Source organism: Brachycentrus maculatus, unplaced genomic scaffold (assembly GCF_059751285.1).
Source record: "Brachycentrus maculatus isolate JH-2025_06_01 unplaced genomic scaffold, ASM5975128v1 h1tg000227l, whole genome shotgun sequence".
In the NCBI taxonomy this organism is placed as follows: domain Eukaryota; kingdom Metazoa; phylum Arthropoda; class Insecta; order Trichoptera; family Brachycentridae; genus Brachycentrus; species Brachycentrus maculatus.
Window position 1 is genome coordinate 280,370 of NW_028280978.1, and position 23,538 is coordinate 303,907.

A 23,538-nucleotide genomic window follows, 5' to 3' on the forward strand; every position below is an offset into this window, starting at 1 on the left:
GAAATATATTAGAGAAAAGCTTCAAATCCATGTCACTTTTACATATTTCTAAATAAATCCATCACAAATTGACTGACTAGCTGGAATTTTAAAAAAAATATTCTCATTGGTACTAAAAATAGTAAATATACGAAGTATAAAACACGACAACTTTAAAATATACTAAAAAGAAAAGCCTAAGGAACGAGAGTGAAATAGACAAAAACAATTTAAAATTTAAATATTAGTGATAATGTTATTGATAGGTAAATAAAATTAGAAAATAACTAAAAAAAAATTTCACACACAGATCAAATCTTATTTTCTCCATCTTAAGACATTCAACAACAAAAAAATAACAATGCACAACATTCCAAATATTATGTTATACATATAAATTGCACATGAGTAAATATTATTTTAATACTCTAATCATTGTAAAATAAAATAAAAAAGTATTAAAAAAACTGTGTGTTGCTAGTAAATAATAAAACTAAAAATATCAATGACATAAAGTAGTAGGTATTTTAAAATGATTTACAAGCACATTAAAAAAAATTACGGCGATGCCAAAATTTTTGCCAAAGGAGTAACTGTTTGAATTTGGAAATTGCGTTGGTGGAAATACGTTTCCGCGCTAGTAGCGTTTTATCAAGAGAACTCGCGAAAAATGAGCAACAATTAACTACTGGTTTGCCCATTGACGAGTGGCCGAGACATCAGCTGACTGGACGCCAGCCCAAGTGGGGGGCATGATGACGTAACTGCCAACGGAGCGCTTGATACCAATGCCACGCTTTATTGGACAGTGGAAATTAAAACCAATCTAAATCATTTATTCGTGCATACCTAAGGGAACACAAAACCAAAACATAGCTAACTAATATTTTATTTACAACATTTTGAGTTTGTCCAAATACCGATATAAGTGTTTCTGCTCAATAAAAAGCTTATTTTCATCTCACCAATAGATGGCTCTAGTGAAGTTCTAGTGATTCAAGAACAATGTTTCTGAATTGGTTCATATATATAGTACTTCCAAGAATTTGAGTAGTGTGGTTGTCAATAATGGGTAGAATTGGTGAATGTTACACGTATGTAAAGTGATCACTTAAACCAGCCTATGACGGTAGTCAGCCCCGTAAATGCCCAGACCTCCATATTCTTCTTCATCTTTGATGAGATGTCAAAAAATAACATGAATATTTTATTACTATGATTATTTTTTTTTATTTGTTGATATGCCTAATACACATTTGGGTGCCCCAAAGCAAAACCAAGTCTCTTACATTTATATAAATTTAAAAAGTAAAGTTATTAGTTCTTTAAGGTGGTATGCACACGTGGAGCGAATGGATAACGAGAGAATGACTAAGGAAGAATATTTGGCGAATGTGACCGGGAGAACAGAACGAGGACGTCCGAAATAGACTTGGCACGATCAGATCAATCAGAACCTAAAATCTGGTGGCGTAAAATGTCTGCGTAATCGGAGAGCATTTATGATAAGGTGTATGGATGTGAAGGAAGCTAGGAGTGTATGTCAGGATAGAAGAGTGTGGCGTTCGATCCTCTGCAGTGAAACGGCGTAATGGTGGTAGTGGTAGTAGTAGATATACCAATCCATATCATCAAAGAGGATGTAATTTAAAATAAGGTATATTTTGCTCTTAATATTTTCACACTTCGGTTTTCCCGATTTAAAATATGTTAAAATTATATTATAATGGGAAGTATGACATCCTTTTTTATATACGCGCCGTTACTCAGCGCCCTTGAGGTAGTATTTTACGGAAATGGCGCTATATGTAGTATAACAAATTGTCCAAATTTGTATTATTACAAACAAAAACTTATGTCTAAGTTTACTTTTGAGCAGCCGCATTATATCGCTTGATTCCTTTTACACTAGATATAGAATGTGACTCTTTTATAATTCTGACTAGTGCAATTAGTCATAAAAGTATAATAAAAAATAATAAAAAATGGTAAGTTTTATTTACTAAGCCTAGTATATAATAAAACAACAACATTCTATGTAGTTTTTTCCACTTTTATTTTATTTGGCAAGTGACCGAGTTTCATCGTTACCGACATCATTAGACTGCTGTCATAACTTTGATAACGACGAAATTCGATCACCGATCAAATAAAAAAATGTGGAAAAAAAACTATTTACTTGTTGTTTTATTATACATTTAAAATGCAGTTCCACCAAGAAATGCAAGTACAAAATTTAAATCTATTGCAATATTAAATATAGATTTACATGGTCATTTGAAGGAAACATATAAAAACAAAATATACAAATATCTAATCCGAAAGTTTCAAAACAACGACATCCTGAAGATGACCCCAATGGCGGTTGAAACATATTTTACAAAATAATAATATTTCATGAAAAGTAAAATTTATTATTTTACTTTCAATGTTATATGATACAAACGATTAGTTGCTGACAAAATGTTAATAGGGAAATAATCAGCATTAAAAAAGAACTCCACAATGTTTTCATGAGCAAAATCTGTACGTCGTGATTCATAAAAAAAATCCATTAAAAAGTAAGTGAATGAGTGCTGTGCGTGAATCACCGAGATTGGGGTTGGGTATTTTAAGTCGGGAATCAACAACAGTGTAAAAACAAAACATTGCGAATCCTTGCAAGTGTATACGGAATCATTTAGTAATTAATATAAATTAATTAAGTTGGTTTTAAATAAGTTAATTCATTGAAATTTATAAAAATAGTACTTCAATATTAAAATTATAAATAGTGTTTCAATATTAAAATTATAAATAGTATTTCAATATTGAAATTATTTGTATAAAATTTTTCAACAATGAAGCCATACAACTATAACCTCTACTTTACAAAATAAAAATAAAACAGTATGAAAATACATTATGTTAATATTGCCAACCCAGATATGTTTTTAAGCACAACCTACGGCTTTAAACTTTAATGATTTTTATTCAATGTATACTTTTATCAAGTTTGAGACAAAATATCAGATGCGAGACATCTGTTTTGAAACTAAGATGCTGGTATAACGTAAACAATAATAAAATATATTTTGTATATTAAAAGCAATGTCAACTTTGTGGTATGGTAATATAACACTCTCCTTATCATTCATCTTTCACTTTGTGTAATATCACTTTTAAGGAGGTATTACACAAAATGAACGATGAATGATACGGAGAGTGTTAATAAAAACATAACTAATTATTTAACTCACCGAATTTGATTGTGATATCAACACCTAGTCAATTATTAAAACGAACACGAATGTCTTATTCTCGGGTCAGTGGTAAAACATGAGTCGCGATAAATCACAGCATAATAAATAACGCGGAAACAATAAAAAGTAACGCACGATAGCGATGTGGAATGAAACGAAGAATCAGACGGTACACGACATCCGCTGGACAAGATCGAAATGTGCAGCGGGAAGAAACTCTAGGCGGTGCGGTGTCACAAGCGCCGAGTGAAGAGTCGCGGGAGGGAGTTCATTGCCACTTCCGACGGGCGCCACCCTCACGCGATGGGACAACTTCCAAAGCTGCGCACTCGCCCTAAGACGAGATGGATGGCACTCGAATATTTTCTCGCGGTGGCCTCGTTTTACTGACTATCGATTACATACGGAGGAGATGCACGGAGGAGGCCGTAGCGCCGGGGCCCCCGCTTCCCGCAGACCGCGAGCGCTATTTTCATCCGCTGCACCACAGACGAAAAAGGAGCATGGAGAAAACGCAAAGCGGCGGCGGCCGACGTCCCGCGACTGGAAGATACTACACTAGCCGCCGGATTATCACTGGCCGGCACATGCCGGAAGCCGTTCTGCTTTTATTGTCCCCTGGTGCGGGAGGTGTTTCAGTGCGGACATTAAACTGGAACGACACGAGGATAGTAAAAAAAGAAACTGGATGTAGACACGTGGATCTTGCAGCGGCACGCGCCCATTCATCATGAAGGCGGAAAAACGAAGATTAAAAGGTTTAAAAATGCGGATGCATTTCACAAATCACTATGGTTATTCGAGGTTCAAAGCTGAGAGAAAGCTAATGAAGTAAAATTCTACTAATTATAAAGTAAATAAAGATTATTAACGGTTTATTTACGATAATAAATGTATATTTTAAGTAGCTACTAATTTATTAGTCGTGTTAGATAATCAGAATTAAAATAAACCTCAAGGAACTCGTACTAATTACAATTTTGTATATCTAAATTACACAAGCTTATGTAGGTACGGGTATGCAACCCTGAGGGGTACACAACCTCTACTGCCATATTCTCATTTAATATACATATTATTCGGACAAATGCATTAAAAATATTGAAAAATTAATCGCTATATAAGAATACTTCTTATCCGATACACCATGCTATAATAACAGCGCTATGAAAATATCCGTAAGTAATATTATTCAATAATAGTTTTTAGTGGTCTGTGAAGTATTTTAATTACTATTAGCCATCTATTCTCATTGCATAAGTTAAATGGAAGCGGCAAAAATGTGTGGTGGCTTAGTATGTTCAGAATTTTAAAAGTGGGACATGGTCAATCACGGTACATTACAAAGCGCGTTGTTTTGGAGGTAGCTTTAACTTTTTCTTGTTTATTTATTTATTTACTAAAACTATAGTACGTAAGGTACATTATTATAATTTATTTCGATATATTTTTTGAAATGCATATGGCTCTTTTTTATTAAGCCGACAAAGAAACTTTAATCTAGTATTGTTTAATTCTACTGTGATGTATTTATTCTGAAAATAATTACAAAAATTGGGTTATATTAATAAAATTCATTGAAATCATCACAAGGTTATACAAAAGTGTTATAAAAAAGTACGGGATAAAAATAAAATTATCGCGGAACTGGAGAGAAAGCATTTTACCATTGTGCTAGATTCTGATTCCAAAAGAACAAAACACGCATTTTCTATGTGCGTAGATCTTCTATGTGTAAATCCTTTTAGGGTAATTAAATACAAACTTGATCTTAATGAATGGAGATTTTTAGCCAAGTCGGTGTCACAGCTGTAGTGAAATCATTTGCCAAAGTGAAATCCCTATAATTGTATATAAACATGATGTTTCATAAGAAATGTGAATGGTATGAAAATAATTGTTATTGCTGATTGATTAATAAAGTTCTTTTAAAAAAAATGTTTATACTATCTTATAGGTAATACGACAATCAATAATACCATCACCTTAATTGAACTCCTAACAGCACAAAATGGAGAATAGGGTATCGCAGTTGTGATAACTTGATTGTTAATTATTTGAAGACACCGTGATTACACCTTCGATCCAGATTCATGGATTTAGTAATTGAATATATTTGGGTGTACAGCAAGTGACGAAGGAGCTCAATTTGCTGCTTTATGGGAAAAGAAAGCGAAAAGGAATAGTAGAGAGGGAAAGAAAAATATCAGCAATAGCTCGGGTTCTCGCGGTTGCATAAACGTACTTGCACGAGCATTCGTATGCTAGTACATGAGGTCGAGGAAAATGATTGACCCTTTTACTAAAACTTTATCCGGCGCCTCGAGAATACTATATATATTTTAAACAAACGCACAAATTTCACAATATCGGTTTTATATTGTATTATATAATACTTTCAAAGGTCTAAGGTTAAAAGGTTTTTTTTTTAAATAAATGTTAGTAGGTATGGGTATCATGATGACATCATGGTCATCACCTAGCTAACCGGATGATTTAATAATGTTGTACCTGTTTTTACGTACGAGTATGACATTAATGTCAACTGCGAATACCGTAAGCATACAAAAACACACAATATAAAATCGCATAAACCCCCTCTCCTAATGGCTCGCGATCGTAAAAATTTAATTTCAATAATTCCTTCAAGATTTTCATCACGCACATGGGTAGTGTTTCTTTGCGAGCAGACCTTTACGGATATTTACGAGTAAGAGTTTAGAAATAATGGTGGAATTTAATGATTTGGTTAAGTCGCACTTGAAAATGGCGATCTCGCTATCTGCACGATTTAACCTGTTACATTTGCATTTCAGAAAGCGACATGTTTCTTAGGGAATACTATTATGATGCCGATAAAACGGTAAATGATAATGCCTGCAAAGTAAATAGTTGGTTTATGGAAAACATTGTATACTTTCTCCGCGTGCATACCGCCACTGCCTTGGGAACGGATAACCTCACAGCGGAAATTTCACTAAGTTGACTCCAAAGATTTATCACAAAGTGTATATATAATAATTAAATTAACGACGTTTCATTTGAAATTACAAACCGATAAACTCACATTCCCTATAAATGGGAATTTTCGATGTGAAAAACTAACGAAAAACTGAGTATTTTTTATTGATTAAAAAAAGCTAATAAACCGTGCTAAAATAGAAATACTTCAGAAAGACTAGTGGGAAAAGGTCTCCTTAAAGATATTACAATCGACAAATGTTAAACAACAGCATATTTTTTTATTGAAGTTTTTTTTAAATAGATTTTGAAATGTACATAATTATATAGGTACTTGGTTTATAACCTTTTCAACTTATGAATATCGAATAATCGGAATAACTTTTATATTTTAAATATCTGTTTGGATTTTATTTTAGGTATAAAGGATTAGAGCAGTCAAATATAAAAGAACGATTAAGATTCTAACCGAGTAACTAATCAACACGCCGCTTTTCCGTAGAGGTAAGTAGATAGTATAGAAAGCCACACCACTTCGTTTCTGCAAAAAACTATCCCCTCTTCCACATTCACGCATCTCCTCATACATACCCTCCGATTATTCCGACTTTGGACCACTTCCACTTTAGTAAGTATTTAAAGTTGTTGATTATGACCAATTTTCCTCGTTCTTCATAGTTCATTTCAGTCATTTCCATAGAAAGGCAGCATCGAAAAAAATATTCATTTTACTTTGGGCTCTCTTATGAAAATAGAGAAGTGATGAAACAAAATTTCTTGAAAAAAAAATGCTCATGTGTTATGGGATATCAAAAACTCTTTGATTAATCGACACTAGTGAAGAGATTGGATGTTATTTAATCTTTTTTTTATATTGAAATATCAATATTTAGTGCAGCTAACAAATAAAATAAATTAACATTATACCTCGCGTACGGAAAATAAATATTTATTAATTTGAAAAACACATTAAATAAAGATAAATATAACAATTTTAGAAAGCATGATTACTTTAATATGGGAAAGGCCAACTACACTGAAAAGTGAATAATTTCATGCAAATAATAAACTAATTGATCTTCCGCCTACGTATTGTAGCGGTGCGAGTGGTTGACCAGATTCGACTCCCTCTGTGCCAACATTTTGTCGTTATAAGTATCATGTTGTTATTATTGTGTTGTAAGTAGGTACTTATTATAAGGTATTAACGGGATAGTGGGAACCGTGAAGAAGAAGAAGAATAGTAAAAACGGTGCTCTAAGCTTATTTTTTATATGGAAAAATAGATCTGAGAAAGCAGATAGATTTTTACATCAGATCCGGTTAAAGGAGAGACATTTAAATAAGTAAGTTAAAGCAACACTTTAATTGAAAGTGGATAGATTTTACCATAAAGTGCCGAATCTTCTTCTTCAAACCCTCATCCGCACCCGATGGTGCATAGGGCACTGCATCACATAAACGCAGTGTTATCTTGATCGTTAACATATGAAGAAAAGGTAATCAGCCCTCCACTTCGGGTACCAGTCCGAGGTAATATTGAATAAATATCAGAGTGAAAAAATCACTTTTATTTATTTTACCCCCCCCCCCCTGGAAATCGAACCACGACTGCCGAATCAATTAATGAAAAAAGTAGATTAAATTGGACCAACCATCTTCAGATGTCCCAGATTTTACGAAGAAATTATTTTATGTTTATTTTTCCATGGAAGAAATATCAAAAAGAAATAGTCAAAAATAAAATAAAAATTTAATAATTACGATTGTATATATGTGTATCTATACAACATAAGATATAATTTCGAAGAACCGAACGTGTATGAATATGGAATGTCAACATAAGTGATAATAGGATATTGTCGTTAGACTAGGTCAGTTCAGTAGGTAACAGTTGTTTATTAGAAACAAATTGGACTAGATGAAAGAAATTACTTTTCCTCTGACTATTTACCGTACCCAATGATGCATAAGGAACAGCATCTTATCGATGAATTAATATCAAGTCGATCGCTAATTATGTGAAAATGTGACCATTCCTTCCGTTGGCAGATCTGGGTAATATTAAATAAAAACCGAGTGAAACATATGATATATTTATTTTAGCCCCCCTGATAATGGATCCCGGAACCACCAGCACGGTAGTCACCACGCACTAACTACTCCACTACGGATGTCTTTAAGTATATTATCACTTACGGTAAATGTTGACATTCCGTATTCGTTTCGTCGAAATTATATCTATTATATATTGTATGTATACACAATCGCAATTATCAAGTTTTTTTTTGGATATTACATTGATGGAAAAATAAAATATGCTGGGAACAGAGTGAATGGTGCACTGAAATTAGTTATAGGAAATAAAAATCAGCGTAAGCTAAACTTGCAGTACACAACGGAGTCCCGGTTCCAACTATAATGTATGGAAGCGAATAATGGAGTTGGCAAAAGAAGGACGAAAGTAGACTCTGAAAGCAGTCGAAATGCGATCCCTTAGACGAATATACGGCAAAACGATGTATGATAGATGTTCGAATGGTGAAATAAGGAAGAATGCAAGGCTGAGATAAGCATTTTCGATAAAATTAAGCAAAGTGTGTTGAAATGGTTTGGACAAGTGGAACGAATGAGGAAAGAATGGTAAAACAAATCAATGAGGGGAATGTAGTTGGAAAAAGAAGCAGAGGAAGACCGATGAAAACTTGGCAAAATCAGATATGTCAAATACTTGAAAGCGGCCGGGTCAGAAGTCGACATAATCGGCGGGTATGTATGAATGTGGAAGAGGCGAATAATGTTTGCAAAGACAGAGTTATATGGCGTTCTATTCTCTCTCACCCTATCCATACGGGGGTCGGCGTGATGGTTAGTTAGTAGGTGGAAAAAAAAACATGAATTAATTTCTTTACTAAATTTGGGAAATATTATTTTCCCGATTACATCTATTCGCTTCAGTTTCTATATAATTGATTTACAAAAAAAAAGTGGATTCACACCGATAACAAAATTTTGATTTTCTGTTGCGCCATCTCAGTGCGACTCGCATTCTGATGCATCTGTTGCTATCGGTATAAGAGATTAATCTTAGCTAATCGGGAAGCGATATATGGTATTTCCAGAGGCATGTTTACTCGAATGGATAACGTCCCATGTCCCACGCAGTATCCGATAAATAATAGTAATTTAAGGTTCGTAGTTACGGCTCGCCGACTTTCTAAAAGTCTCCTAGGTCCGTCGAAATTCACGAAGATTTGTCGCAATAAATTTACGTATCTACGTGACTATAAGCACGGACGGAATATTACCAAAGGTTGCACCGCGCGACAAAGCCAGGCCACGTAAATATCTCAGAACTAAAGAAAATGTTTATCGAAGTAAATCAGTAATTCAATATCAATCAATACAATCAAAATATTTAGGAATAATTTAATCAAAGAATTACGCCACTATGTGAAAAAAGATAATAAAAAAACAAAACAAACTATTATAAAGGATTCAACTTCAGATATTTCATAAAACAAATTTGCTGAAAAATTGTTCGATGTAGTTGTATTTCAATCACAAGTACTATTCACGATTTTTGTGTACATTACAAAGCCATTAAACAAAATATTTAATGTTTCTTTTCCTCGTTACTGAAATCCTTTGAAAATTTGTTATGAAAATATACTTTTGAAAATTCGTCGTAAACGATTTATTTATTTATTTTGATTAATGCGGACAATAGACGTTTACATAAACAAAAATAAATAATGAAATTAGAAACTTCATTTCAATAAAAATACTGTTATACTATAAGGTGTTAAAAGTAATACTTTATGGTTTGAAGGTAAACCTTCAATAATTTCTTTAACACGCTTTAAATATTGATTTTTGTCCGATATTTTATTTAGAAGATTTAAAAAATGAAAATAAAATAAAGTACTTTTGTTTTACACCCTATATGATGAGCACCCCTGCCTGGATGCGAATAAATTTGATGTGACGTAAACGATAACAGCAAATGTGAAATTAAGATGCATTTCGCGGGTATAAAGTAAAGACCGACAAAAATGTGAGGGTGAAGAAATCTGAAAAGCTTTTCGGCATGTTTTACGAAACCTTGTCTCGCATCGACTCCGTAATCTTGGCGCTTTCACAAAAACAGTACTGAAAAGTTTAATCTTGCAAGATATCAAACTCTACCTCGTTTGTTCCTGTTTTAGTTCAAAGTCATTAACAACATTAGTGCTACCGATTTCTTCAAATAAAACATACATATCTCTTTTTTACCTACTTCTACGCATCAATTAAGAGATGATTAGCTTATCATTGCTTAACATTCATGAGTTTGTTTCGATTAACATACCTTATCAGAAAAAAAACAAATAATCGAGAAAAAATTGCGCTCTGTCTCACGTGGTCTCCGTTCGATAGAGCAAACCACAAACGATGTGCGCGCTATCAGGCGAGGACTAAAATAAGCTCTTAAAATGTCTGATTTTGCACTGAACACCGGGAGGTGTAACAAACTTACAAGAATCTGAATTTCGAGGAAGTCCATGGGGTCTCCCAAGGAGAAGCAGGAGGATCTTCGAATCTGCTGCAGGAGTGGCGATGGCTTCTCGTCGCTGCCGACTCCCGACTTCTCCTTGCCGCGCCACATCAACCTGAACACGAACTTTCTCCCTTCGGACAAACTTCGCGTGAACATGCCCATGTCGACTAGGTGAACTCCCGATAAAACAAAACGAACGGGTGATACGGGTAGTTCATACTACGAAACATTCACGGGGTGGAAGTCAGTTCTCCGACCACTGGCGCTAGTGATATCCGAACACAGCGAGAACGAGCAACTCAAACTACTTCGATGGTGGTTCGTGAAAAAATCGCGCTTCTTAGATGCACTTATTATAACCCTAATTGGTTCACAGATGACAATTCAACAAATAATTTAGAGTTACTCGATAAGACGCGAAGCGAAGAGTCAATGACGATCGCAAAATCGCTGTACAGCCGTTCCAGTATCGACTCACACTATCTCACCTCTACGAGTACACGAGTGATCGTCGTCGGAACCGAACGAGATACGAAAAAAGATCCGATAAAAATATACATATATTTATATATATATATTAGCGTCTGTTGAAATCATTATTACTCGCAATACAAAAACATAAAGACGAATCGCAATTATTGTATTACAGATACCTGTCGCTACGAGATGAATGCAATTGTGTAGGTATGCAGTATTCCAACTGTATATCTACGACCAAAAAATACACCTGTAGACGAGAGAGCAGGCATAAAAATAATATCTTGCTGTTTTTTAAATACAAGAAATGAATTGCTCGAATGTTTGTATGCAACTGAAATCCGGTTGTTTAACGGTAATTTCGTTAAAAATAAATAATATTTGCAAGAAGCCATAGAATTACGTCCATCGTGTCAGTGTTCATAGATTATTATAATTCATAGTTACCGAGCAAATCCAACTGCAATAATTTAATAATAATATGTATAAAAACACACTATTTTTAAATATTTGCATGAATGTATTGAAAATGCAATCAGTTTTTTTTAAATATTTATTATTATCTGTTTCCATAAATCTTGAGTATCCTAAAATCATTATAGATTAGGGACGAATGCCTTATTATTGTTAATTGTATTTGATAAAGAACTTAGTTCTAGAACGAATTAAATCACGAGAACGTGAATCGAATCCGACACCTCGTCCAACATAATCCATACTAAATTAGGTACATAGGCGGAAAATTATTAAATTTTAAAATGCGATAAAAATCACCCAAACAAATAATTTAAGATAATTATGTACATCGCTTTCAAGGTGAATATTAAAATAAAATACCGGTATTAAACCTTTACACTCGCAGTGGATTTACTCATTTAACTGTCTACTCTGGGAAAATGCCAGCTTAACCAGTTAAAAGGAATTAATTAATTTCTTCATTTTTACAATTTACACATTCGTAGTTTCATACGGACATTACAGAAGGTTTGAAAAAACGATAGCTCATACAGGTTAATATGATGTTAGGCCTTAATGCTGAACATGGAACGAGATATAAATAATAATAAAAACTTATGAGTTTTTAACCGCTTCGTTATTATTATAACCTAATCTCCATATTTTGTGAAATCAACATTTTGAGTGTGTCCAAATACTTGTTCACAAAATCTGGATTATCTCCAATTACAGGAATTATTTTCATATTATTTTTTGACATCTCATCAAAGATGAAGAAGAATATGGAAGTCTGGGCATTTACGGGGCTGACGACCGTCATAGGCTGGTTTAAGTGATCACTTTACACACGTGTAACATTCACCAATTCTAACCATTATTGACAACCACACTACTCAAATTCTTGGAAGTTCTATATATATGAACCAATTTAGAAACCTTGTTCTTGAATCACTAGAACTTCACTAGAGACATCTATTGGTGAGATGTAAAGAAGCTTTTTTATTAAGCAGAAACTCTTATATTAGTATGTGAAATCGTTTATTTATTTAATTATTATTATTGCGTAGGAAACATAATTTCTGTTCTATAAAGAAATTATGTCGTAGGTATTGTGTTTGTGAGATTAATAATAATAATTTGTAATAAAATTATATGTATTTTTAAAGCAAGGCTAATTAGTTCCGGATCGTATATATTATTTATTCCACCCATGTACACATACGCCATCATTTTATTTTTAATAAAATACGACGATTTTGTACATACATAATTATGCATCTCTGTAATGCACAGGTAAATAATAAAGTTGTAGTGCAAAACATTTGAACATGAAATGCAAGACTGGTCTACATACCTTTGTTACTAGGAAACAAGATAACTACGCATCATTCCAATTAAGCGAAGCCCCTTATAAATATGATGGAATATTGTGTACGTGTTAGTATTGTCTGTGCGAGGCTCCAATTATCATTACATTCAAACGTATCATATTTTACACGATTCAGTTTATAAGTAACCTTCAATTTAGCTGCCTGCAATTGTATAGTTAAAAGAGGCACAATTTTAAAAAATCAAAATAACAAACAAATAACACAATTATGGTTCAATTAGAGTTGATACACTTCTTTTGTTTTGTCACTATGATAAAAGTTTTCAGCAAAAAAAAAAAGAAATGTTACCTGGGTTTAAAATAATTATGTTGCGATTTATAGTATATTGGGACTTAACACATTATACAATAGGAATATTTTTTTTTACATTACACAAGAAATACTTTTCTTTTAGAAATAAAAACGAATAGAATATAATAAGGACCTTATTTCTATTAATAATAAAATAAATAATAAAACCCTTATCCGCACCCAAATGGTGTATAGGGCACTGTGTCATATAAACGCAGTGTTATCTTGATCGTTTTTACACATGAAGGAAAGGTGATCAGCCCTCCGCTTCAGGTACCAGTCCATGGTAATATTGAATAAATATTACAGTGAAAAAATCACTTATATTTATTTTACCCCCCTTGGGAATCGAACCCGGGACCTCCAGAACGGTAGCCGAGCGTGCTGACCATGACACTACGGGGGCGGATAAATATTTCTATTATACATGGATAATAATAATAATAATAATAAACTTACTATTAAAGTTTACAAAGTTCTTCACTGTTTCCAGAAGAGTGTTTTGGTCTTCGAAGCATTGGAAGAAAATCTGTTGACAAAAATAAAAATGTAAAACTTGAATAGGTTATAAATATTAATTAATTAATATTTTTTAATAAGATAAATTTAATATACATCGAAGCTATTATAACACATTGCAATCACCATGATAATATTTTAAAGACAACCATATTATTTCATATACATTACAGTATGAAATTTAAAAAAAATTAAGTATCTTTCATATTTTAAATAGACAAATATTTTTAACATTAAATATTGAAAAATGTAGTAGTGAAATATTCAATCAATTACATACCAACCAACAATATGTTTTTATTCTGAATACAGTACATTAGCGAAATAATAATAGAAAGTACATGTATCATTTGCATAATCGAGAATGAAAACACATATGTGCATACAACATACTCGTTTAAACATAAAAATAATAGTAACATTTTGTTACATTTAGGTTTGTTACTGGTAAAATAGAATACAATACAATGCAAAATGGTTTAATTAAAATACAGTAAAATAGTAATAATAATGTTTTACAAATAGAACTGTTTAATAATGTTCAGTTATAACAAGTAATAACTTTTCATAAGAACTTCTATAAGATGTTTAAATCAAATCCATTTTAGTTTATTCATTTCAATCTATATTCAAAAATATATTTTGCAAATACCGTATCATTGCGGTGTAAACGTATAGTGCAACAATGAAAATTGAGTCAACAACAGAATTGTTGAATTATAATTAGTTACTCTTCATATGTAAACAGTGCGTTAGATAACACAAAGAATAAAATATTTATATAACTATACACAAGGTAACCAATGCAATAACTATTGATTAAGATTTGTTCTTTGCTTATACAGATATTAATGTGCTATGAAATATTGAGAATCTCAGTCATTATAACTTCAGAAATTGGCTATACTATAAAAAAAAACTTGGTCCCGATAGCAATTTCTGCAGTTTTATCTCAGATATACTGACAATACATGGTGAGTATAGTGACATAATATATTTCACAAAATAAATAAGCAAAAAAAATGTATAAACTATGGTTTAGCCCAGCTATATTATATATCTAGGAAAAGTGCCGGACCTTGCCGTACGTTCACTTAACACGAGGGCCCATGCACTTGCTTACAAGGGAAAAGAGAATAATACATTCACTTCTGTGTATATTCTTGTTATCCTGTCACATCTGCTGCTGTCTAAGAATGCTTTAGTGTCTTTCATAAACATAGTGCTCTATTTTTTACCGAAGTAACAAAGGCTTCTAAAATGCATATATAATCTCGGTGTTATATCAGCAATAATAGTAGGCTATTCTTATTTCCTGACTTTGTGTTTCTCCTAATTCCCTTTTCCCTATGGCAGTAACGCCGAGTTAATTCACTTACGTCATATACATCCCATCAAATATATACACCATCCTATATCCAAGATCTGGAGCGCATGATTGATCACCTTGCTTTTATGAAGTCAATGATTAAGATTAAAATAATACCTTGATCCAACGTAGTGTTCTGCGTCGTTGGGTATGGATAGCAGTACGAAAAAATATGAATTTTATGAATACAATGATAGAGAAATATCCGAGATCGAAGATGCCGTTAGGTGGGGAAGGCAACGAAGGAGACAATGGTATCCGCATGTGAGGAGAATGGAACCATCCAGACTCCCCCATATTGCACTGCACGACTAAGCTCAAGGTATGATGGACTGACATCTGGGAATCAACATCGCACGAGGCTAATCACTCTTAAAAATAGGCCACAAGGCCTACACCAAGCAGAAGAATGAAAATAATAATAAAACTACCTACAATTTGCTATATAATATTAAGTCAAATAAATTCTTTATTCCTTTAATGATGCTACAAATGAAATTACCCATGTTATGTAATACATTAATCAAAACTTAAAAATTAATACATTTATGGTAAAACTAATTATCTAGAAACTTCACTGAGTAAGTAACTGATAAGGTAAGATCATAGTAATATAGAAGATAATTTTGTATTATGCCTAGTTAAATTTCCGCAATACACACTGGAGGTGCTTATACTGATTTAACTTGTTTAATTTACAAATAGCTGGCCTGAAACTGTTACATATATATGAATCTCATGCCCCTTTGTTATTAACAGAAGTAACGAGGTTACTTTATAGTTCATACAGCTCACATGCTTATTGTCCTTTATACACACAAAGCGTACATTGGAATATATTGCTGAGGTAATATATTCATATATACTTACACATGCTTTAAACACAACTTCATGAAAGTTAAAGTTTGAACATATTTCATCGTATTTTGGATTTAAACATTCTTCCCAAGCCTGGAAGCATTTTTCCTGATTAATTTTACTGATGTTTTATCTTACATGATATGAATGAGAAATGGCTTGATAATCCAGAAATACACATTGTGTACAGTAATTTAGTATATTCTTATAATATTGTGCTACATTAATCAGTGTTCTTTTAGACCTTATAGCATTTCTGGACAATAACACAGTTTTTTTTTTAAATAGATGCTGTCGCGAATCATTGATAAAAGCAGTTTAATCCAATAAAAAAATTGAGATGTTAAATATTTATTTTGTACTTAAATTCCATTTTTTTCATTATAATCTAGATTTTTTTCTTTTACGAATTAAAAGTAAGATTTCGTGTATCGTCAGGACATTCAAGTATACTTTAAACTAATTCACAGATCAAAAAATTGAGAATATACTAAAAACAATATGGTAAATAATTCAATTTAAATACTATAGCTATATTTTTCGATTATCCTGTGTTTACCTGTCAATCCGACCTCAAACAAAAACAAATGTCAAGATAATCGTTAAGATAATTATTATGCGATATTGTATATTAAGTATCATCACTATTTTAATATTTAACTAACTTAATAATTGAGTATATAAGTTGCGTTTGTAATTTGTAATAACCTCTGTTTAAAAACTGTGAATCCGTTGTCTGAAAGAGAAGGCAAAATCAATAAGGACGTACACATAACCTTTATTTCGATTCGTTGATTACTAAAGATTTTTATTAAATGTCGACATGAATTTAATAGAGAAAATACCTCGTGATCAATCAATCTTAACGTTATATTTGAATCATACAAAATAATGAACAAATGACTTACCTAATACAAATAATAAACTTGCGAATATGAATCGACAGGAAACACGCAAAATAACGTTTTAACTTAATGACATAAGTTGAAGAAAAAAAATGTTGAATCAAGGTTAATAAGTTAATTTAATTCACATAGATTCACACACAATTTGAAATTTTATCGTAATTTAAACTTAAATATTGCAATAATTCGCGAAATGAAGCACCAGCGCCGACATCGCGAACTTCACACTAGACATGCATTAGACCACAGATGATTAGTTATTTCTGAAAAGATGTTGCATTCAAAAGGGTGGTTGTTCATAAAAGTACCGTAAATTTCAAACCGGATTGTTAGTAGGGTGTTGTCCGGATTGGAAATGTCTGTAAACGAATTAAAAAAGGACATAAGCGACATTTAAAAATATATATATTCAAATCGTCTCATTTTTTTAATTTAAAAGTATTTATTATAACAAAAAGACCAATTTATAAGGAGACATCAAAAACAGACTTATTCATACAATTAATATATGAAGCTCATCAAAGATGAAGAAGAATATGGAAGTCTGGGCATTTACGGGGTTGACGACCGTCATAGGCTGGTTTAAGTGATCACTTTACACACGTGTAACATTTACCAATTCTACCCATTATTGACAACCACACTACTCAAATTCTTGGAAGCTCTATATATCGACGTGCCCTACGTAAAGTGCTATAACTACATTTTTGTCAATTTTGAGATATTTGGTGTATGTTATCAACTGACCGTTATCTACAAATATAAACAAACAAAAATATATATTAAATGAATTACGCCTAGTTTTCAGGCGTACAAGACGCTATCTACATCGAATTTTCGAAATGAACTGAACTCCTAAAACGCTAACTACTTAATTTTGACAAAGCATAAAGTTTTAAAACGATTTAATACATTATTTTATCGTGTTTTTGAATGTTTAATACTAGTTTAGAATTTCAGATAAAACCGTTTATCAATAAAAAAGAATACGTTGAAAAAATCTTCTAAGCTCTCTCCTGTAAAGTAACAGATTTGCAGATAGAGTACTTTACGTAGGGGCCGTCGATATACATATATGACACAATTTCGAAACATTGTGCTTGAATCACTAGAACTTAACTGGAGACATCTATCGGTGATATAAAAAGAAGGTTTTTATTGAGCAGGAAATCTTGTATTAAAAATAATAAGCAATAAGCCCGCCAATGTACTTTTTATTTTCTGTACATGAAGTTTAAAAAATAAAAAAAATAAAAATATAAAAATTAAATATTCATCTTCATCTTTGATGAGATGTCAAAAAATAATATGAAAAATAACTAGATTAATTGGAGACAATCCCGATTTGTGAACAAGTATTTGGAAACACTCAAAATATTGTTAGTATTAGAAGCGTTAACTTTGTAATTGACTCCTGGGCAGACCACCAAAGAGATGGTTGGATAGCTGGGAATCGACATCACAGGAGGCTAATCCCTCTTAAAAACAGGCCACAAGGTCGACACCAAGAACTAGAAGAAGAAGAACTTTGTAATTTAATTTTATAACTTTAAAACACACTTCATTAAGAAATTGCTATATTTCTTATATCTTAATTATAACGTCTCAAGGAAGAAGCTGTTTCCTTCGAAACCGTTGGATTTTATAATTCATTTCTAATATGATATATAGTGGCTTATTTTATAACAGTTCTCGTCAGAACTTCGGGACGCGGATCTGAGTTGGGAGGATGCAAGGGAGCTGGCAGCCGACAGAAAAGCCTGGAGACAGTTTGTGGACTCCATATGCTCCACCTAGGGAGCGGATATGGTTTAATAATAATAAATTTACTTTTAAATACTTAGCAAATTTCAAATGGTAATTCTACAGTATTTTTACGGCCCGGATAGAATGATATTACTTTTTTTAAATATCAGGTTATTGATTTTCATATTTTTTAATAGGCACTTGCTCATTACGATCTTGATGAAGACATTTATCCGTTAATATAATGGATATTTTTATCCATATGTATACACACAAATTGGTTAACGGCAAACACTAATAGCTATTATCACACCAAAGCCCAATTTTGCAATAGGAACGACAAAAATATTTTAGTTTCTATTGCATTATTTTATGATCTTGCTACAATTTTTTAAACTGTCATAGCGCTTAACACTGTATATCTCAATATATTAGGTATTCCAGTGAGGGCTCCAGGGCAGATAAACTGCAAATATTTTGTCAGTCAAAGAATACCTTTTGTATCAGAACCTAAATAATGTAGATGAGACGCTGCTCTTGAGTCCCGCTCATTTCCATAGAGGTAGAGAACCAAATAAAATATAATATAGGTATAAATAAAACATTTTCATACTTAAATAATTATGTTTTTACTTTATAATATATTTATTATTTAATTATATATAAAAACATTTAAAAAATGAGTCAGCTAAGTATGATAACAATCAATGAATTCTCTTTCTATTGTACAGTAAAATCAGAAATTGATAAGACATACACGTTGAGATCATGATATTAAATCGTCTTTTAATGTGATAAAAATGCACTTAATGCCATGTGAGTGATGCAATATAATGTATATTTACGTGCTTCAAAACATTTGTTAGAAACATGTCATAAGGAAACATTTATATATTTTTTACAATGTCAATGTTTGCGCTTGCTTTGTGATTGTTACAGATCCTTGTTTTTTCTTTGCCTCTTCTATGCACTGCATTTTACATTCAAGTAGCTCATGTAACTGTGACCAAATTGTAGATTGTTCACCGAGCATTGATTGTCTATCACTTACAATTTTTTGTTCCTAAAAAAAAAACAAAACAAAATTGAATTATAAAATGTTATGTATCCAAGTCAAAAATGATTTTCAGTAACAACTTAAAAATAATAATAACACATATTGTAACAATTTTGGGTAGCAATTAACATTTTCTTACCTCCTTTAGTAGAGCTGCTTGCTTTTCTTGTTGATGCAACTGAATCTGCAAAGATTCCATTTTAGACGGTTGTTTTGGAGTTAAAAAGTCCCCACTTCTCATTTTGGCTTCGTTATCAATAATATCCAGGAGTTGTTCAGCTTTTTCAATTCTCTGCCTTAGTGTCTTCCATTCTTCCTCTTGCGCATGAATAGTTTTTTGAAGTTCGGTTGCCTCATGTTCCAAGGGTTCCATTTGGGAGGTCAAGTTTATTGAAGTAGAGTCGTAAACCTAAATCAAATAAAACAATTGAATTTGTACACATGTTCAATGTTTTTAAAGAAATGCTTATTTATATCTCCTTACTCTTTTCTTTTGCTCGTAATGTTGTTGGAGTATTTGGAATTCCTCTTTCATAGGTTTTAAATGATTAACAAATGGAGAAATCTCTTGCTTTACTTCGGCCAATTTTTGTGTAAGTTGAGTTATCATCTGGAAAAAAAGATTACTATTAATTATTAAATGAAAGTATTTAATAAATGCTTGTGAATTTATTTCATTTTCGCAAAACCAACATAGTGAAACGTTATCAAAGAATATTGAAGATATTCTGATGAAGTAACAATAAATATACCAATAAAGGGTTTTATTGGTAAGAACAAACGCACATAAATGCATATTAAACATTACACCGGTAAGAGTCCTGTTCGGGTACTTCATTTTCCAGAGAAGAATACTAGGCATAATAATTATTATATGGCCCGACCATCAGAGCAAGAATATAGTTAGTTTATACATACTTTATTAAAATACAAAATACATATATAGCATTTTCTAAAAATCAAGTAGATATTAACCCTCTCCTAAGCGTACTATCATCATCATAAATTACTATTAATATGTTTGATTTTAGTATAATCACCTGCAAGATTTCAGCTTGTGGTTTCTTTGACAAACTTTCAAATGATACATCTTCATTATTTGTAGGTTGATTGTCGAGATTTATATTCAACTTCTTATGGTTTAAGAGAGCTATTTCTAAAGAAGCATCCCTTGATTGTAAAATTTCAAGTGTGCGTGTTAGAACACCAGCTTCAGACTGTAAGATCATAATTTTGATATAGTAATATAAATATTAATTCACTACATATTTAATTTGAATATTTAATAAAATAAAACATATTTTACATACCTTGAGAGCAGAGAGAACAGCTCTTTGTCTTTTATAAACTGAACTCTTGGCCCTTAGTTTATTAACATATTTCTTCAACTCTTCTCCTCTTAGGACAGTATCTCCTAGCAATTGTTGAACCTGTAATTATTATAATGAAATAAATTTATATATTATATACATAGTCAAATACACTATAATATATTTACAATATATTTTTATGCTTTTCAATTTTTTTTTTAAATACCAATGATAACCTACTTGGGTTTGCTTATCTGACAGAATTGATTCAGTTTCACGAAGGATACTTTTAAGCTCTTCTAGTTTATCCGCAGTTGCTTGTTTGTTGCGCTTTATAACAGCTGCTTGGTGCCTGAATGGAGTGAGTTTATCATCCTGTGGATCAGACATTGCCATTTTTTTCTGAACCATGGCTTCAATGTCTCGATTTACATTTTCAATCTGAAAATTATAGGGGAAGATATACACACTGGAAATAACAGCCATTCCAAAGACGTCAAAGGGTAATCCTTAAATATTTTTTATTATTCATGTTGAATTGGTGATAACACCGAACGTAATGTGAATTTTTTTAAATAAAATTACTAGATATAAAAAAAATGATTTCACAGTAAAAGTACCTTTTCTTGGATTTGAAGAAGATTATCTCTTGTAATATTATCATGACTTTGAACACTGTGCAATACACTTAAATCACGTTGAGCATTTGCTAATTCCTCTGGGTGTTTTTCTTTGGCTAAATATTCATTAACCTGAAGAAATTAGAAACATTTTACATAATAATATATAGACAATTCTCACTTAAAAATCTCGTTACGTTCCACAGAATTAAACATAAATAGGTCAGCAAACAATCTCCTTATTTACATTATTTCCCCAGCGAAAACAACATATTTCAATGGATACTCAATCCGCCCTAGAAATAAGGAATGGGGAAAAATATTATGTGTCTCTTCCCTGCTGTTGTCAATAAGATATAGAGATTTGATAAGATGCAAGATAAATTTGTGTACAATGACTGACATTCGAAATCATGAGTTGCCATTAAACAAGGTTGATCCTATTATTCATACTCCTATCATTAAAATCGCACAAGATATACAATTATTGTACAATTACGTAGATTTTTTTTGTGTACAAGTATAACAGAAAAATCTAAATATTTATATTATAAATTTTATTTATTAGTAAACCTTGATTTCTTCATTCAACCGTTGAATAAGCTCTCGGGGTGTTTTTGGTGCTGGTGCTTGTACTCTAAAAGACACAAGGTTTCTCTGGAGATGATCACTCGCTTTCTTCAATTTTTCTTTTTGTTCATTGAGCTATAAAATACATTAATAATAAGAATGATACAGCAAAAAAACATATTGAATTTTATTAATTATTAAATTTAAGATACATAATTCACTGTCTTTTTATATAACATATAAAAATACCTGTGTTTCAAGCTGCTTTGCTTTTTCTTGTTGTAAGCGATATGTTTTGGCCAAATTTAGTAAATTTTCTTTATTGGGTACATTATAAAGATTCATTTGTGCTGTTTCAAGTCGTTTTATTACTAAAATCATAATTTATTGAATAAAATAAATGTTGTGCAAAATTATTTTCATTGAAAAGAAGAAATAAAATTTATATTTCTATTTTAGGCTGTTGAAGAAACAAATTTTTTGAAAATAATACTAACCAATATCCCTTTCCATTCCCATTTCTTTTATATCATTGATAACTTCAGTTGAACTATGCTGACCAAGGGATACAGACCTTTTATGAGCCTCTTTAAATTCCTCTATCAATTTTTCATGAACTTCTAAAAGATCAGCCATATCGGCATTGCCCAAAATGTCTGGTGGAATATCAGGACGAACCAGAAACTTTGCCAAATAAGCAGTCTTTTTTACCTTTTCACTGTTTTTCAATAACCATTGAAGCAATGAAAATATCGTAGTCCGGTCACCAGTGACAAGATTCTTACGAAAATTTGACAAATCAGCATCAGGATCTGGTTTATATTTTACATTACGAAGCATGTCAAAAAGACGTAAGGAAATGGTCTCAGGTTCTTCGTCGGTCACTTTCAACTTGAAATGAGAAAACACATTTTTAAATAAATCTAGGTGATTCAAAAGAATATAATATTTTATAATAACAAAGGATACTGACTTTTTGACCAGCATCGTAATGTGCAAGCAAATCAATAAGAATTTGCAAATGTTGAACTTCATTCAAAGCATCGAATTTGATGAGATCATAATTAGTTCCCAGTTGTTTATTAAGTTCGGAGGTTATGAATTTTAACTGTTCGGTCATTGTTATTTAAAACGTGTAATATTTATAATAAAGAATATATTTATAATAATTGCTGCTAGCAGAGAGTGCTTTTGACAGGCAAGAAATATGATAACAAATTTGTTGTGATATTGGTTACCATAGGAAC

General features: G+C 31.8%; 2 protein-coding genes across 4 annotated transcripts in view; both read right to left on the minus strand.

Moving 5' to 3' along the window:
* Window positions 1-17,223, minus strand: part of milt (trafficking kinesin-binding protein milt) — an 87,202-nt gene extending 69,979 nt beyond the window's left edge. Inside the window, exons 1-2 of one of the 3 annotated variants that reach the window (XM_088264435.1) lie at window positions 16,992-17,223; window positions 13,797-13,866 (exon numbers count right to left, since the gene is read on the minus strand). Coding sequence is in view for 1 of the 3 variants with exons in the window: in XM_088264430.1 (XP_088120556.1) it covers window positions 10,702-10,884 (183 nt within the window). In the remaining 2 variants the exon portion in view is untranslated. Of the gene's footprint in view, window positions 1-3,218; window positions 3,712-10,701; window positions 11,228-13,796; window positions 13,867-16,991 lie in introns of those variants that run through there. The other 2 variants (XM_088264430.1, XM_088264436.1) reach the window with 2 other exon arrangements.
* Window positions 17,224-19,426: 2,203 nt separating this feature from the next.
* LOC148306744 (intraflagellar transport protein 81 homolog) lies at window positions 19,427-23,526 on the minus strand. The gene is made up of 11 exons (XM_088264478.1): window positions 23,265-23,526; window positions 22,789-23,182; window positions 22,541-22,662; window positions 22,295-22,426; window positions 21,722-21,853; window positions 21,342-21,542; window positions 21,102-21,221; window positions 20,832-21,008; window positions 20,276-20,401; window positions 19,931-20,200; window positions 19,427-19,797 (listed from the first exon to the last, which is right to left on the minus strand). The coding sequence occupies exons 1-11, from the start codon at window positions 23,409-23,411 to the stop codon at window positions 19,633-19,635; spliced, it is 1,986 nt and encodes a 661-aa protein (XP_088120604.1). The 5' UTR covers window positions 23,412-23,526; the 3' UTR covers window positions 19,427-19,632.
* Between the last annotated feature and the right edge of the window lie 12 nt (window positions 23,527-23,538).